The 15,372-nt window shown below is 41.4% G+C and overlaps 1 protein-coding gene across 2 annotated transcripts; it reads left to right on the top strand.

Annotated features, from left to right (window-relative positions):
* Positions 1–242: 242 nt before the first annotated feature.
* LOC124148445 (monocarboxylate transporter 11-like) lies at positions 243–10,293 on the top strand. Of its 2 annotated transcripts, none has more exons than XM_046519552.2 (7): positions 243–846; positions 2,157–2,369; positions 2,547–2,758; positions 3,004–3,147; positions 3,772–3,963; positions 4,770–4,868; positions 8,794–10,293. In XM_046519552.2, exons 1-7 carry the CDS (start codon positions 476–478, stop codon positions 8,937–8,939), a joined length of 1,377 nt encoding a protein of 458 aa, XP_046375508.1. In that variant the 5' UTR covers positions 243–475; the 3' UTR covers positions 8,940–10,293. The 2 variants fall into 2 exon arrangements, with proteins under 2 accessions (XP_046375508.1, XP_046375500.1); XM_046519544.2 differs by having other exon boundaries at positions 3,772–4,431.
* Positions 10,294–15,372: the final 5,079 nt, after the last annotated feature.

Here is a 15,372-nt window from a genome sequence, read left to right as displayed (position 1 = left end):
GGTGCATGTTACCTATACTGCATGCAAAGCTAATGTTTAGGTCTGTAAAATGTCAAATTCAAGTGTGTGAAAGTCCAGCTATTTATCTTCTGAAGTAAGTGACAAATTTAGTCTGTATTTCAGCTTAGTCACACTTTGGGAGGGACTATTCATGATCATGGATGCGTGCTGTGGACTTAATGAGTCATGTGATACTTAGCCAAATTGTGCTATATCAGTAGCTAATTTTAGTTGTCATTGTGGTCCTAACTGTGTTTGGACAGGTATGAAGCACTGAGAAAAGGCTTCTCTGGATATCACGATAGCCTAACAACCATATCAGTGCAACTTGTTTATGGAAATTTTGTCATAACTCATTGTATACCAGCAGAATATTTCTTTAAGGATATACTGACATGTGTCAAAACTGACACTAAGTGAGTAAAACTAGACGCCTCAATATTAAACCAGGTCAACGGAAGTCGTTGGATTATCTATGAAGGTTCAGGGTTCCACTGCCATGGACATCACACATATGAGCATGGACAGGGCCTTAGAAGGGAAAGATCTGTCAGTTGGATATGATGGCGGAATGGCTAGCTCAAGTTATCCTTCAACTGGGAATGCTGTGCAAGATATGTCTCCAGGACATGGTCAAGTTGGGGAAGAGGCTGGGGGAGCTGTAGATCCGGAATATCCAAATGATGTTGACCGAACCAATAAGATCAATATTGCTTCATCTTCCATCACAAGCAAAACGAAGGAGTGTACCTTTCAAGAAAACGGGGACATTGTTTCAGATGAAGATAAAAAAGATCATGTCACAATCATGCCCAGTATCAGCAATGTTTATACGATGGATGAAAGGTAAATAACATTTATATATGATTAGATTAATGATTTAACTATACATATTTGTCAGTTTTGAACATACAGTTTGTAAATAGTTTCAATCAATGAACAATTTTAGCAATGAGTCCTTTTCAAACGAAATTCTTCTGAGACACTAGTTATCAAATATCAAAACTATATTCGCCAAAATAAAAAGGGATGTCAAAAATAACAGGTGATTCCAGAAGACAAAAACGGATTAGCATGACACGCAAATGGCACGACTGACGACGCCAGTACGTTGCCTCGGTAATACTGTTTAGTGACCCTAGGATTGACATTGAAGAATGCTTCAGTTTGTTAACGGTTGATCAACACGTAGTTCCTGAGCAAGAAGATGATTTGTAATCACCTGGTCAGTAACTCTGGTGGACTGGTGCAAGTGAACAATGAACTCTTTGGGGTCATTTTCGTAAATTATGGTTACTGATTAATCGATCCTGGACTGTGTGGGATGATCATTCTCATTTTGTGTCTGCAGAAACCTATCCAAAGTCGGCACTGACGAACTGCCTGATCAACGGGCGTTGCGAATCCGGTCTATCTCTGGCAGTCATTTTTCAAAGCTGATCTTTCTACTGATGACCGATTGTAACATTTCTATTTTATGATGATCTACTTTTTTTTAGAGAAAATAGATTCGCGTTGGTGCACCAGCTTAATTGAACTTTTATCTGTTGCAGTCAGAATCATCCAGAGGCATCTTCTGTACACGCTTCTTGTGAAATCTTACGCACTGAAACAAAAGTTATTGCATTGAGGGACATCATAATAAACCACAGTCCAAAGTTAAATTACGGACAATGCCATCCTTATGAAACCAATGAAACCCCAGAATACAACATTAGCAAGGCCAATACAGTTGCTATTGAACATGGAACCTGTTCAGTAGTCTGTCTTACAGACCCTGATACAAATATATATCAAATACAGCCCATGCAAGTCTATAATGTTTGGCAAGTCTAGATCACTGCAGTATCTGAAAATGAAGAGAGTCACTGGGCCCTTTTTTATTATATTTTTATTAAGATAACTGAACAACTGTTTTTTATGTACGATATGTTCATTTCAGAGACTAGATTTTAGTCTACCTGTTCAGCATTTTTTGAGAATACCCATGAGACACAAGGCAATACAAACAATGACCGTGGTGCGGTCGATATTAAAGTACAAAAGTCCTCTAATGTGCAACAAGACGTTCATTCAGAAGCACACCAGGGGCTGGGGCTGCAGAATTCACAGAGTAATTATTCACGTCCGTTAGTTTATGACTATCTTCCTTGTAGACCTTCAACTCAAGTTGCCCCGCTGTCAGAAGAACATATCTGCATCAGTACAAACATCACAAAAGAAGTGGACAAAGAACCACCAAAGGCCAAACCCTTTGTTTCAGGGTATGCCAATGTAGCATATGTCCCGGATGTGCCAGCGATAGAGCCTCAGGTGTTCATCATAGATGATGGCTGTGTGCAACATGGCTCTGAAGGCACATATATCAGGTATGCATGTTTCAGAATTGATGTTTGTATAGTTACATACCTTTTAATGAACTAAAAAATATGAAAAATATATTGATATTCATTCCTAGATATTAGTCACGCTAAAGTGAGAAAAGCTTGTGTTTACAATACAAAATCCATATTAACATGTAAAGAATGGTTTTATTTATGTATCAGGTATGAATCGCAGATAGACAAAAAGGAAGGATCCAAGCAGTTACTTCGGCAAATAGTCACCCTGCTTGGTGGGTGTTTCAATGTTTTCCTTGGTTTGGGATTTCCTTTTTCACTTGGGGCCCTCTTTGTTGATTGGTTAGAGGATTTTCAAACCACACGTGCTGCAACCGCATCTATCCAATCAACGTCCACTGGATTGACATTCATGGGAGGCAGGTTTATTTTCATATTTTAGATCAATTAATCGGAAAATATTAAGAATTATTATTAAGTCTTCGAGCGTCAACACCTCTTCAAAATATATTACCATAACAATTATATTATAACTTATTAAGCCTATGTCACAAACAAGCAAGTGTATATTCGTGCCTTTTCATGATATTCTTTTACCATACTTTTCCTGCCCTACTTAAGTTATCAGAGATTGACCTAGTGTGAATTTATCTTTCTCTTCTAGGACTTGTGAATGGCTTCCTTATCCAGAGGTTTGGTATCCGAGCTGTGTTGTGTTCAGGTAGCATGGTGTCTTCCCTTGGACTGTTTGCGAGCTGGTTTGCAACAAGCTACACCTTCACCCTTGTATCTATAGGCGTGGTAATGGGTGAGTCGTGTATTAATAATTGCAAAGAGTGTAGCTGTTACCAGCAAATACCATCCTATATATACATCTTGACAGCTTACTAAAATGTTTGCAACCAGAGTGAAGTGATACGCATCTTAATCATTGCATCTTTTGGGGACGTCACCATCTCCATTACTCTTAATGGCACAGAATTTCTTTCGCGCTTGAGAGTGACCTAAACAACCAACCAAAATGTCTCTTCTGAATGAGAGTTCTCTTATGATGGAGCAATCGCTATAGTTAAGTCGAATTAGAAGACACTTTATTTAAATTGAACTTTAACCTGAGCAAGACGTTTTCGTGATGATTAAGGTGGGCGGGAAGTCCTCTTGCTGTGAGACGTTCTGGTTGTATTTCATACAGCATATGGTAATTACCTGGTTTCAATCATTAAAAAGTGTATTTTGATTGGATTGCTTTTTTAGCATCGTGAAAGGAGGGTGGCGAATTGATCCAGGATGTGTGTCATAACAGAATGGCGATTAGAAATGCTGGATAATCAAGGGTGTCGCATTCATACATTGTGTTCCTCCCTTCATGAAGTTTATGTTCTCTATTAACAAATGGCCATTACATTAGCTGATTTGTTGTTTTGATTTTCAGGTTGTGGTTGTAGCATGGTGTATCTGGCAAACAATGTCAACGTTACCTTGGCGTTCCGTGACCCTAGGGCCAAGGCCTTTGCATTAGCATTAATGACGTCATCAGGTGGTCTTGGGTCCATGATCTTCCCCACCATCTTGCAGGAACTCAAGCGGGAGTTTGGCTGGAGAGGAGCACTGCTTATAATGAGCGGTATTTACCTAAATGTTGCTCTATCAGGTCTCCTAGTTACGTCATCACTTGGTGTATCGCCTACATCTCGGTTGAAAAACAATACAAATATCGAGGCCACATCTAAATTTCGTCGACTGTTGAATCCCTTATATGGTGCTTACTTGTTGTGTGGCTTAATAGGATTTGGTTCCATCACAGCGACTGTCTTGACTGCAGTTGACTTTGGTGTCTCAAAGGGTCTGTCTGCAGAAACGGGAATAATGATTATGCTGTTAATAAATGGGACAAGCACTGGAATGCGTCTTATGGCGGGTTTCATACAGATGATCCCAGGAGTGAAGACCTACCATGTGTTCTGTACATCAGTGTTGGTGTCCAGTACCGCTCTGATAGTGATATCGTGGGCGGATTCCTATGGCATGATAATGGCCTGCTTCTCAGTTTACGGATTGGCTGCAGGCGGGATGGTGTCCACCTTTGCTATTGGTGAGTTATAAAGATGCGGGGTTTATAGTGCAAGCCAATATATCCTCATAATGCTGAGTGCCATGCAGGGTAGCAACAAGTACCATCTTTCAACATATTTGGGTATGACCAGACAAGAATCGAACCACCGACCTTCCGCTCTCAAGTCAGACACTCTATCCTCTAGACCAAGGATGTTATTTCAATGTTGATGTCCGCAGGTGGAGGTTGTGACCTGTTCTATTTAATTTGCACAAATATTAAACGCACATTGTATTAGGATCTAATGTGACACGGGAAGCTAGAAAGTCTACTTCTGATTAAGCCTATACTAATCTAACCCAAATGTTTCCTTGCAGTTGTCTTCCAAGTGGTGGGGGAAGACATGTATGCTGTGTCCATGGGATTAGGCGGGGCAGTCACTGGAGCCTCAAACACAACGCTGGGGATACTAATGGGTAATAGACGACCATTTGATTTTCTGATTTTTAATGTTTAGGAGCTCCATTATTTTCAATCCATTATTTTCAACACATAGCAATTGAACTTTATTCTTTAAACAAGCATGCCTTTGTTTGTTAGCAAGTTCCTCTCACCTCTCGTAGTCCAGTGACCTCAAGTGCTGTTTGCAGATGTATTTTAAGGCGAACTTGTTAACAGGACACGATTCAGTGTTGTTCTGTCCGCAATGTGACGGACATGGTCGAGGCAGTGAAGTCGGTGCTGTTGGTGAAGGTCATTCCAGCTAATTCTGAGGATGCGCTCAGACTGCGCGTATGGAAGGCGTTGAGTTTCTGTTCTTGTCTAGAAGAGACGTTTCAAGACTCACTTCCATGCAGCAATGAGCTGAAGATGCAGAATTTGTCGACAACAACCATGTAGCATGGTGATATCCACTTGCAGTCTTCCGAGTTCACATTGTTGATAACAGCAGTCATGCGTACATCATTCATCTCCCAGAGGTCGGCTGACGGTCAGGTCGTCAGGGTGCAGACATTCCAGCATCAAAACTCTTCTTGAGTTTCTTTCTTTCTTCTTTGCTTGTCTTATCTGGGGCAAAGTTTACAGTCTGCATGCAAGGCTGGTCAGAGCACAATGCATTGATCCTTCCCACCATCTGAAGCAACTTCTGATGCTACATTCTATGCCAGTCAAGCTAAGCTTTCCACTGGTAGACTCCTGCTTCCCCGGTTGTCCTGTCACTGTGAGGTGATGCTGGAGTTACCTCTGTCCTAGGCAGCTTGATCTGGAGTGCCAACTAAAGCACCTGCATGAGTTCCCGCCTCTCCACGTCTCACTGATAGATACAAGGGTGGTAAAAATAATAACTACAGATTTATATAGCGCTGGTATCCAGTTCGAAGAACTGCTCAAACGCGCTTCATTTGAGTCTACACAAAGAAGAGACATTACACAGCTAGGAAAACACAAAGCCTCAATACTCTAAGAAAGATTTTGTGAAATGATTTTTGAGTCTTGATCGGAACAAAGTAGGACTGTCAATGTTCCTGATATCCAATGGCAGCCTATTCCATAGCTCAGGGGCAACTTTGGCGAAACTCCGACCTCCAAAAGTCGCCGTTCTAACACTGGGCACAGAGAGTAGGGACTGGCAGCTTGATCTGAGAGATCTCCCAGGCACGTACTCTTCAAGAAGCTCGATGATATAAGTTGGTTTTTGATTGTGTCTCGCATTGAACACAATCAGCATCACTTTATACTGGATTCTCTCATAGTAAGGCAAAATCCAATACTGTTTGGTATCAGCGACAGGGCAAGAGGTGACTGAGGGGTTTTGAATATAAAGGCATACTGCCTTAGGGCCTCTTACTCTGGATTTCGCTCAGCTATTCCCATGGATTGGTACAGCCACAAGGCAGCAGTGGTTTGGAATGAAGGTTTACCTTCACCTAGAAGAGCAACCAGCCATGGCTGACGAGATCATTTGTCCGAAGCATCTGGTTTTGAGGTGTCCGAAGCATCTGGTTTTGAGGAGTCCGAAGCATCTGGTTTAGAGGTGTCCGACTTCTCAATATCTAAATACACACTGTCTGCAAGAAAAATGTACATTATTTTTTTCCTACAGTACGAGGCATATGTAAGTTATTTCAGTAAACCAAAGTATATTTTCAGAAAAAATCCCGACCCTGTGAACTCACGTATCCATGGTAAAATTGTTCTTTCATCACTGTCAAAATGGCACATCCACAGCAAATATTGATTTGTGTAATTGAATGGTATTACCTGGGAAAATGTATGGCAAAAATGATGTCAAACATCCACCTTTTATAACAGAAAACACATCACCTCAGCACCACAATTCACTTGGGGAATCTTTTGAGTCATTAAACTGAAACAAATATTATATACTCTTAAAAAAAAAGAAACTTGACACTGACTTTCAAAATGTAATATAATGCGATTGTTTCAAAATAGGACACAGAAACCATAATTGAAACACTGTTTGAAGATCAATGTACACAATGTTCAAAACATTAATCGTGTCACCTAGACAGACACACGTACACGATACAGTTAATGTCAAAGGGCACAGAAAATGTCAGTATCGGTTGTGCCCACCACGTGCATCAATCACCGCTTGACACCGACGACCCATAGATGCAATCAAGTTGTCAATAACACGCTGTTGGATGTGCTGCCATTCATGTTGAAGTGCATCAAGAAGCGCCGGAAGTGTTTGGGGCGGTGGATTCCTTCTGCGAACGCGTCTATCCAACTCGTCCCACAGATGCTCAATCGGGGACAAATCTGGTGACCGGGCTGGCCAAGGTAATGTCTGGATGTTGTTGTGATGTAAGAAGTCCTGACAAACACGTGCAATATGCGGTCGAGCGTTGTCCTGCTGGAACTGTCCGCCATGAACGTTGACGTGAGGAAGAACGTAAGGCTGTAGGAGCAAGTCTCTGTAACGCACACCTGCACGAGAGGCGTCCTACCACCATGATGAATTCCGGCCCATACCATGAAACTCCCGCCGCCAAATGGGACAACCTGCTGCACACAGTTGGGGGCGTAACGTTCACCCCGACGTCTGTAGACACGTGCGCGCCCATCAGCACGTGTGAGTAGGAAACGGGACTCGTCAGTAAACAGTACATTTCTCCACCTTGCACGTGCCCATCTAACCCTCTGTTGGCACCAAAGCAGACGGTCCGCCAGATGACGTGGGGTCAATACATGACGTCGAACAGGTCTTCGTGCAAAAAGTCCAGCCTCCCTCAGTCTGTTGCGTACCGTTTGATCTGATATTCTGCGTACCCCAGGGATCTGTGTGGTTGTAGACGTGGTTGTGGCAGTGCGGTCTCGGAGGTGTCGCAGCCGGATGTATCGATCTTGTGCTTGGGTTGTCATCCTTGGTCTTCCTGACCTTGGTCTGTCGTCAACTCTGTTGGTGTTGTTGTAATGGGTCCACAGTGAGGAGATCGTCTGTCTGGATACGCCAAAGTGCCTGGCAACTTCTTGCTGAGTTGCTCCAGCTTGTAATCTCCCAATGGCGTTGTTTCGTTGAGCTGCATTCAGTCTTGGCATTCTGTCACCGCCTCTACTACCGTTATAAGGACTGTATGAACAGCCGTTGATGCGGATTTTTATACCCATTCAGCAGGGGGGCCTGTAAGCCTAAATGCAGGATCCTGTGCTGCACGTTTTTTACAGGCGGTTGCGTTTGGATGAAGCTGTAAAATTGATCCCCAAACGCTACGTTTATGTGCTTTGCATGTGTTTTCGCGAATTATAGAACAATCATCTTTCTGTTTGACTTATTTGGTTCTCATTTAACGTAATTATTTTAGATATTTGGCAGAAAGTGGTTTAACATCTATGTCAAGTTTCGTTTTTTGAAGAGTATATAATTATTACATTATAACATAAATATAAATCCTTCTTTTTGCTGCTTGAGATTATGAACAATGACACACTAAACGGATAATAAAATGTGACTGAGATAAACTATGAACTACCAATTTCAGTTGTGTTTTATTATGTTCAAAATGTACTTTCCCTTAAGGTAAGAACGATGCAGACAATTAGGTGGAAGTGCCCTTTAGTTAGCCCTATATTCGAGAGTTTACGGCACTGCGTATTACATGTTTCTTTTTAAACCCCTCTAAAATGTAGCGTTAGTCTCTAACCCATGTGTTATGCAAGAACTATAATAACGTCAAGCAGTCGGAGGCAAGGGTCCTCGTGCTTTAACTATATTAGTACAGGGCAAAACTGTTCTATATTACACAACACATGTGGGGTAGATCAAACTTTATTTCTCAAGCATATGGCCTTGGCAACTGAAGCTAATTTGTTGTTTACCGGTTTTCGGTTTGTGGTAATCATATTTGGTAACGTATGTTTCTTCTTCAATTACAGGGAAACTGTATGACTTGACTGGGTCGTATGATCTGCCTTTCCTGATATTCGGCAGTATGGGTGTGAGTGTCGCCTTTTTGCCAGTGATCATTCAGTGTCTGAAATCCATTGGCACTCACAAATCTGTCACTATTTCACACCAGTGAGGTTCCATATTCATTGATGTCAAAGTTACAAACAGCAAACAGCGGAATACCCAGCTAGTTCCTGTGAAAAGATTTGGGACACATTTAATGTTAATTCATAAACTGTTTTTGCTGCAAAAAATAAGATTAAAAGCAAGGTATCAACATGTAATAATCACTATCTGCACAAACGGAGGACAAGCAACCCCTACCCAGTATGCCGAGTATCACACCAATGAGGTTCCACATTCATTAAAGGCAAGGTCACAAAGAGCCAAGAGCGAAATACCCAGCTAGTTCTTGTGGAAAGAATGTGACTCAAGGACATATTTAAGTTACAACTATTACAGTTTGTTAAAACGAAACTAAAATTACAGAAAAGGAAACCAGTTCATTAAAAGGAGAAAGAGCAAAACCTACTCAGTATACCCGCAGTACACATGCTGCAGAGACTCGTTCCATTCAGAAATCATTTTTACAAAGTTTTACAATTTTGTCTACCAACATTTCAATTAAATTTATCACTCGTTGCGTGAAAGCTGAACAAACATTGCGGGGTTGGGTAATTGGAAGTTTTGTCATGAAATTCAATCTAAACTGCCGACATCAAGCCAATTTCACACTAAAGATGTTAGCCAAGGGATTGTGATCGGTTGCTGGTCAGAGTAACCACATTTCGATGTTTGTTGCTTTTAGGAGATGCGTCTTGAAGGTCATCATGTAACGGGTGCAAAAATATACATTAAGATTTACGTCAATGGCCCGTACTTAATTGAGCACATGCGAATTGTTCCCACAATTGCACATACAGGGGCATATGTACAGTACTGTAGGAAGGCATGCCTCGAAGCGGATGTAGCAGATGCATTTGTAAACTGACAGTGCAAATTCGCTTCTGAAATCTGAAACATTCGAACGAGAACACACAATCACTGTGTCGGATTTCCTCTCTACGGTTCAGGCTTCCATTACAGTATTGCCCTTGATGAATGATTAATAGCACGTCTTATACATGTACAGGTGGGATAGACAACACAGTTCAGTTGAATCCATGTAAAATTGGATTGGTTGAGCAGGGTCTGCATATTTCACGGACATGCTGAAACGCTTAATTTGTAATTGGACGGCTGGGGATATCAAAAGTACAATAGCAACCTTTCACACGACAGGCACTGTTCCCACTTCAGAGTATTACGGTATATTTGAATAGCCCCGGTGACCCCGTGATATCTCAATATAACTGTAACTATACAAGGTCCATTTCAGAATTATTCGTTCAAATATGCATGTACTGTGCTCTGAGTCATTGTGCAGAGTGAGAACAGTTTTTGATTTTTGCAGAATTGTTCAGATGGGAATAAATGTTTGCAACCACTTGGATGACTTGTTCTGTTGTTCAAAATGAGAAAATATCGTTACAAAACAGACCCAAGCAACTCACTCGTTGATGACAAGATACGTCATTGACTGTTTTGTAATACTTTGACTGGGTTTTTATTTATTTTGCCTCTCGAAGAAGAGGGCATAACACGCTCACTGGGGGTGGCCCAGTCGTCTGAGGCGCAGCAATTCGTCGTGCAGGCTTTTGTCCCTACGGGGCCCCAAAAACCTATGATCGTTGGTTTTAATCCCGCTTCACCCTAATCATGTTTCTTGGTTTGTCAGTACCGTGGGTTTCACCAAAGTGGTAAACGTCTGAGTCCTGCATCACTCTGGGCTTCGTCCCACATTAAGCTGAAACGCCGTGATATAACTGGAATATTCTAAAAGCGGCGTTAAACCCAACTTACTCACTCACCCATTGCTTCAAGGCAAACAAGGAGCCGAAATATTTTAGTCTTTTTATTATTGTTTCATTTGTGTTTTTCCTTTACAGGGGTTGGTCCTTTAGAATTATTAAATGCCCCAGGTTTAAATCCAAACCTCCTAAATCAGTTACAGCGACATTTGGGGCTTCCGGGAATAAAAGATTCCCATCTTTGTCGTAGACAAATGGGTATCGGGTAGTTATAGTGTGTGACCTGACACTGTTGTTAGTGATTGTGGTTAGAGCAGATTAAAATGGTGAACCTGACTTTTGTGGGTATCAGTTACCAAGAAGTTGATCATGCTATCAACCACTGTTTTGCCTGGTCCAGAATCGGTTATTTAGAGGCAACCGTTTTATGACTGGAATATTGTTGACTGCGGTTTAAAACAACAGTGTTCTGGTGCCCTAGATCGTTGCTGATGCCGTCAATCACTGATTTCTGCTGGCCAACATTATTAACAGACTAGCGTGATATTGTTTGGATGGTGCTTGCAATGGCGTGACAAATATTTACTCACTCACTCAATGGAGGGATAGTGGGCCCAGTGGTTAAAGCGTTGGCTCGTCACGCCAAGGACCGGGTTCGATTCCTGACATGGGTACAATGTGTGAAGCCTTGGTGTCCCCCGCCGCGATATTGCTGGAAAATTGATAAAAGTGGCGTAAAACTATAATAACTCACTCACTCACTCACTCACTCACTCACTCACTCACCGAAGGCTAGGGTTCGATTAACCTGTCACTTATTCCTAACACGTATGTATCGTCATACAACACTTTGGCAATAAATCGTATCAGAGAAAGAATGCATACAGGGATGTATCGTGACTTCATGACGAGACACAACCCCGATCAACAGACCAGACATATTGATGGTTCTGACTCCAAATTGATCATGTAGCGATTAAACAAATTAAAAAAGACTTCCGATTTTAAAACGATAAAATCCAAACATATTATTGCGCTTGAAGTACATTTCGCAGTACATTTATCACATGTTTTATCAATATATTCATCGACACGCAGTAACATGTATGAAGATATGACAGTGTATTAATATAAAAATATTTGCTTCCGCTAAACATTGTCATTTTGAAATGTTATCTATTTGTTTTGTTAAATTGCATATGGCTTTATCCTGCTTGTTGGGCTGGGTCCATAATTACAATATATGATTACATGACCGTGCTCCTTAGAGCTTTCCATTTTCATGCCAGACCTAGAGTTGATGTATTTTGTTGAGTTGTTTTCATATCATTGCACTCATTATCTCTAAACAAAACCGGGTAATGTCTTCCTTTTTCGTCATCAAGTGCGAGTGAAGAATAGCTGCATGGCATTCAGAGTGACATGTCATTTGATTCAGGTCAATGTGATGCAACCAAATCCTATTTATAAACATATATCTCATATTCAGCATCACTCTAGCCTGCTACTAACGCCATGATTAGCTTCTTTACCTGGTAAACTCGTGTACCAAGGCGCTAACGAGAATATATTGTTTGGGCTTCCTCATAAAAATATCCGTATTCAGCATTATCATTACTCGTTAAATGAATATAGTGATATGATTAGCTAGACGATGTCTGCATAAGAGCTGACTGGCCTTGTGAGCCAAGAGATAAGGAATAATTGCGCCCAAACTTTCAGAGGTGTGTCTGACTTGTACCCTACTTTCTGCATTGCCTGTATCAGTCTGTGTCACATACCTATTTTGCATGTGCGATAGAGCCAACACATACGGGCATAACCAGATCCTTATTCGGCCCGCTTCGTGGTTGATACGGCTTTGTCAATGCATTTTGATTGGGCGAACGATATCAGCCCGCGTGGTAAAACATTGGAGTTACGTCCCTTATTGCGTCGTCTGCTCGTCCTCTCGACTTGCTTTCCCGTGACAATGTCTTCCAAAAGAAAGGTGAAAATGGATGCATTTTACAATTTTATGTTATGTTTTATGATAAAAAGGTTATTGTAAGGCAGTTTGCCATATCAACCCGCGACCACCCCACACCCCACCCTTGTAATATTAACATGGTACCCAATTCAGTTAATGCTCATGATATCAATCACTGGATTGTCTGGTCCAGACTCGATTATTTACAGACCGCCGTCATATATAGCTGGAATATTGCTGAGTGCGGCGTTAAACTACAAACCAACCAACCCAATTCAGTTAACTTTGTCTTATGTACATAGCACCTATTTGTAAAAGTTATATTACGTTATTGCCATGCCATGTAATGATGTTAATGCTGACTCTTCAATCTCCTAATGGCCAATACGGCTAGACGCTAATCCCTATATGAACTTGCTTTGTTAATCTGTATTTGCATTGTCTTCTATCTTTAGTCTCAGCCACCAAGAACATACTTGGCAAATGTTATTGTGTTTTTAGGCGTGTTTATGTTTATGATTTAATCCTGGTATTGAGACTTTGACTATATAAGCGTTGGTTCAGAGTTATAGAGAGATGTAATTGAGGCTCACTCTTAGCCCAGCGCACCACTGCTACTAGCATGTGCTGACCTGACACATTGTTGTCACACTATATAATTGTTTAATGTGGAATTGTATTTTGTAATTTCATTCTATAGTAAGTTAAAAATCAGCGCTCGAATAAAATTGACTTTGGTAGGCACTTTGATATAGAGTGATTTCCCTTTAGGTTATTCAAACTCCGCCCCAGCGCTTAACATCTTGGTTACCTTCCCGGTATGGAGAACTCTGATGTGAGATATTATTCAAGACGGTTCGAGGCAGTATTTTCATGACGGGTGGCTGTATATATAGATCTATTGTTTGAAATGAATAAGGGAACACTAAGTTTTAGAGACAGTAAAATGATATGCTATCATGGGTTACTAGCCTTGTCCGCCAACTTCGGGTTGGAAAGCACTCAAACACATCTCAACATTTGATTCTGAGATGTGTTGAATTTGTATGCGCGTTATTTCAAATGAACTGACAGAAAGCTTAAATTAAATTATTTATCAGTATATATAAGAGCAATGTTTCCAACACTGCGCATGTGTTCGCGTTACATTTTTGTGAGGGAGTGAGTGAGTATGGTGCTGACCTAGAAACACAATCGAGGCAAACCGGGATTCGAACCCAAAATCATGACGTGCCCAAGGGACGCAACTTACCATTCGTTGGCCTTAGACGACTTAGCGTCATGTGTCCCCGCACATTTTTGTGACCACTGATGATTCCTCGATTCAAGAACGGAGGTCGTGCCTCATACAAGATATTCATTCGTGCGTGCATTGACTTTTGAAATAGAGCCAATTAATGAGTTCATCATTGTATCATATATTTGGCCCATTGTGTAACATGTGTAACTTGTTGATCGTCCATTGATCTTGCGTGGTTATGTACTGATTTCACAACTATCTCGGTTAACGTTCACGTTTCAGTTAGGTGAGGTGAAATGGGGTTTAACGTCGCGTCCAAGATTATTGCACTTATATAGCGACGTGCATGCACGTGTGTGTGTGTGTGTGTGTGTGTGTGTGTGTGTGTGTGTGGCTGCTTGTACTAGACCGGACTGATGCCGATTTATAGTGCTAGCTCACTGAGATACCATGCCGCAGTTTAACATGAATACCCTACTCAGACACAATATACTGACTCCGAGCCGACCAGTCCTTGTTTTAGCCCCTTAATGCCGAGCGCCAGACAGGGTAACAACAAGTACTATCTTTTAACGTCTTTTGGTATGACGCGGCCGGGTATGGAACCCTAGACCTTCCGCTCTCCGGGCGGACGTTCTACCACTAGGCCACGGAGGCAGTCGTTTCAGTTAGGGAATCAACACGTACCAGTAAGTAAAACTCCGCCCTTGTAATCTGCTTTGTTGTTGTCTCTTGTTGTCTGCGACATTTAGCTGTGAAGTACAAAGCAAACAATAATAATATTGCACAGGTTAACATGGTCTCTCTCTCTCTCTCTCTCTCTCTCTCTTTCTCTCTCTCTCTCTCGCTCTCTCTCTCACTCTCTCATATAGCCCGCGTTTTAAACAGTTGTAAATAATATTTCTATGCCCAAATATGTCTGCAAATTTGTCTTTAAACAAAATTTGTATTCATGACACTTGTGTATATATCAACTAGTTCTCGTCACAATACAATGCCGATGCGGCGTTGAATTTAAACTCACTCTCTATTATTATGTTAACCCCATACGTGAGACCCGGAATTAGAATACATCCCCAGCAACCTATGCCTGGCGCACATGGCAACCAAATTGGACCTGATGGTCAGACTCGATGGCCTGGTTGATTGCGTGTCACCCACAGGGGCTTGTAACGCAAAAGTTAGCAGCAAGATATATACGGTCACTAACGGCGTCATAGTACTACATAAAAGGATTATCCGTATTATCAAATTTGCGTTACAAGCCCCATGTGGTGTCACCGAACCCCGACGACGTGAAATGGAGCTCATAATGTCAGCCACTAGTTTGTCTGGCCCAGCTTCCCTTGTGTTCAACCTATGGTGACATTCGTGACCAACTCGTGTTATTCCGGGACAAGCCGAATAGCGAGTATACCTAAAACAATTGTCAACTCGTTGCGTAATGGTTCACATATATTTCCTCATATATTTCCTCGTTTTATATATATTTCACATGCAATTTAAA

Source organism: Haliotis rufescens, unplaced genomic scaffold (genome assembly GCF_023055435.1).
Source record: "Haliotis rufescens isolate VD_foot unplaced genomic scaffold, xgHalRufe1.0.p SCAF_1, whole genome shotgun sequence".
Classification (NCBI taxonomy): domain Eukaryota; kingdom Metazoa; phylum Mollusca; class Gastropoda; order Lepetellida; family Haliotidae; genus Haliotis; species Haliotis rufescens.
Note: the sequence above shows the minus strand (reverse complement) of the source record. Positions and strands in the feature narration are given on the sequence as shown.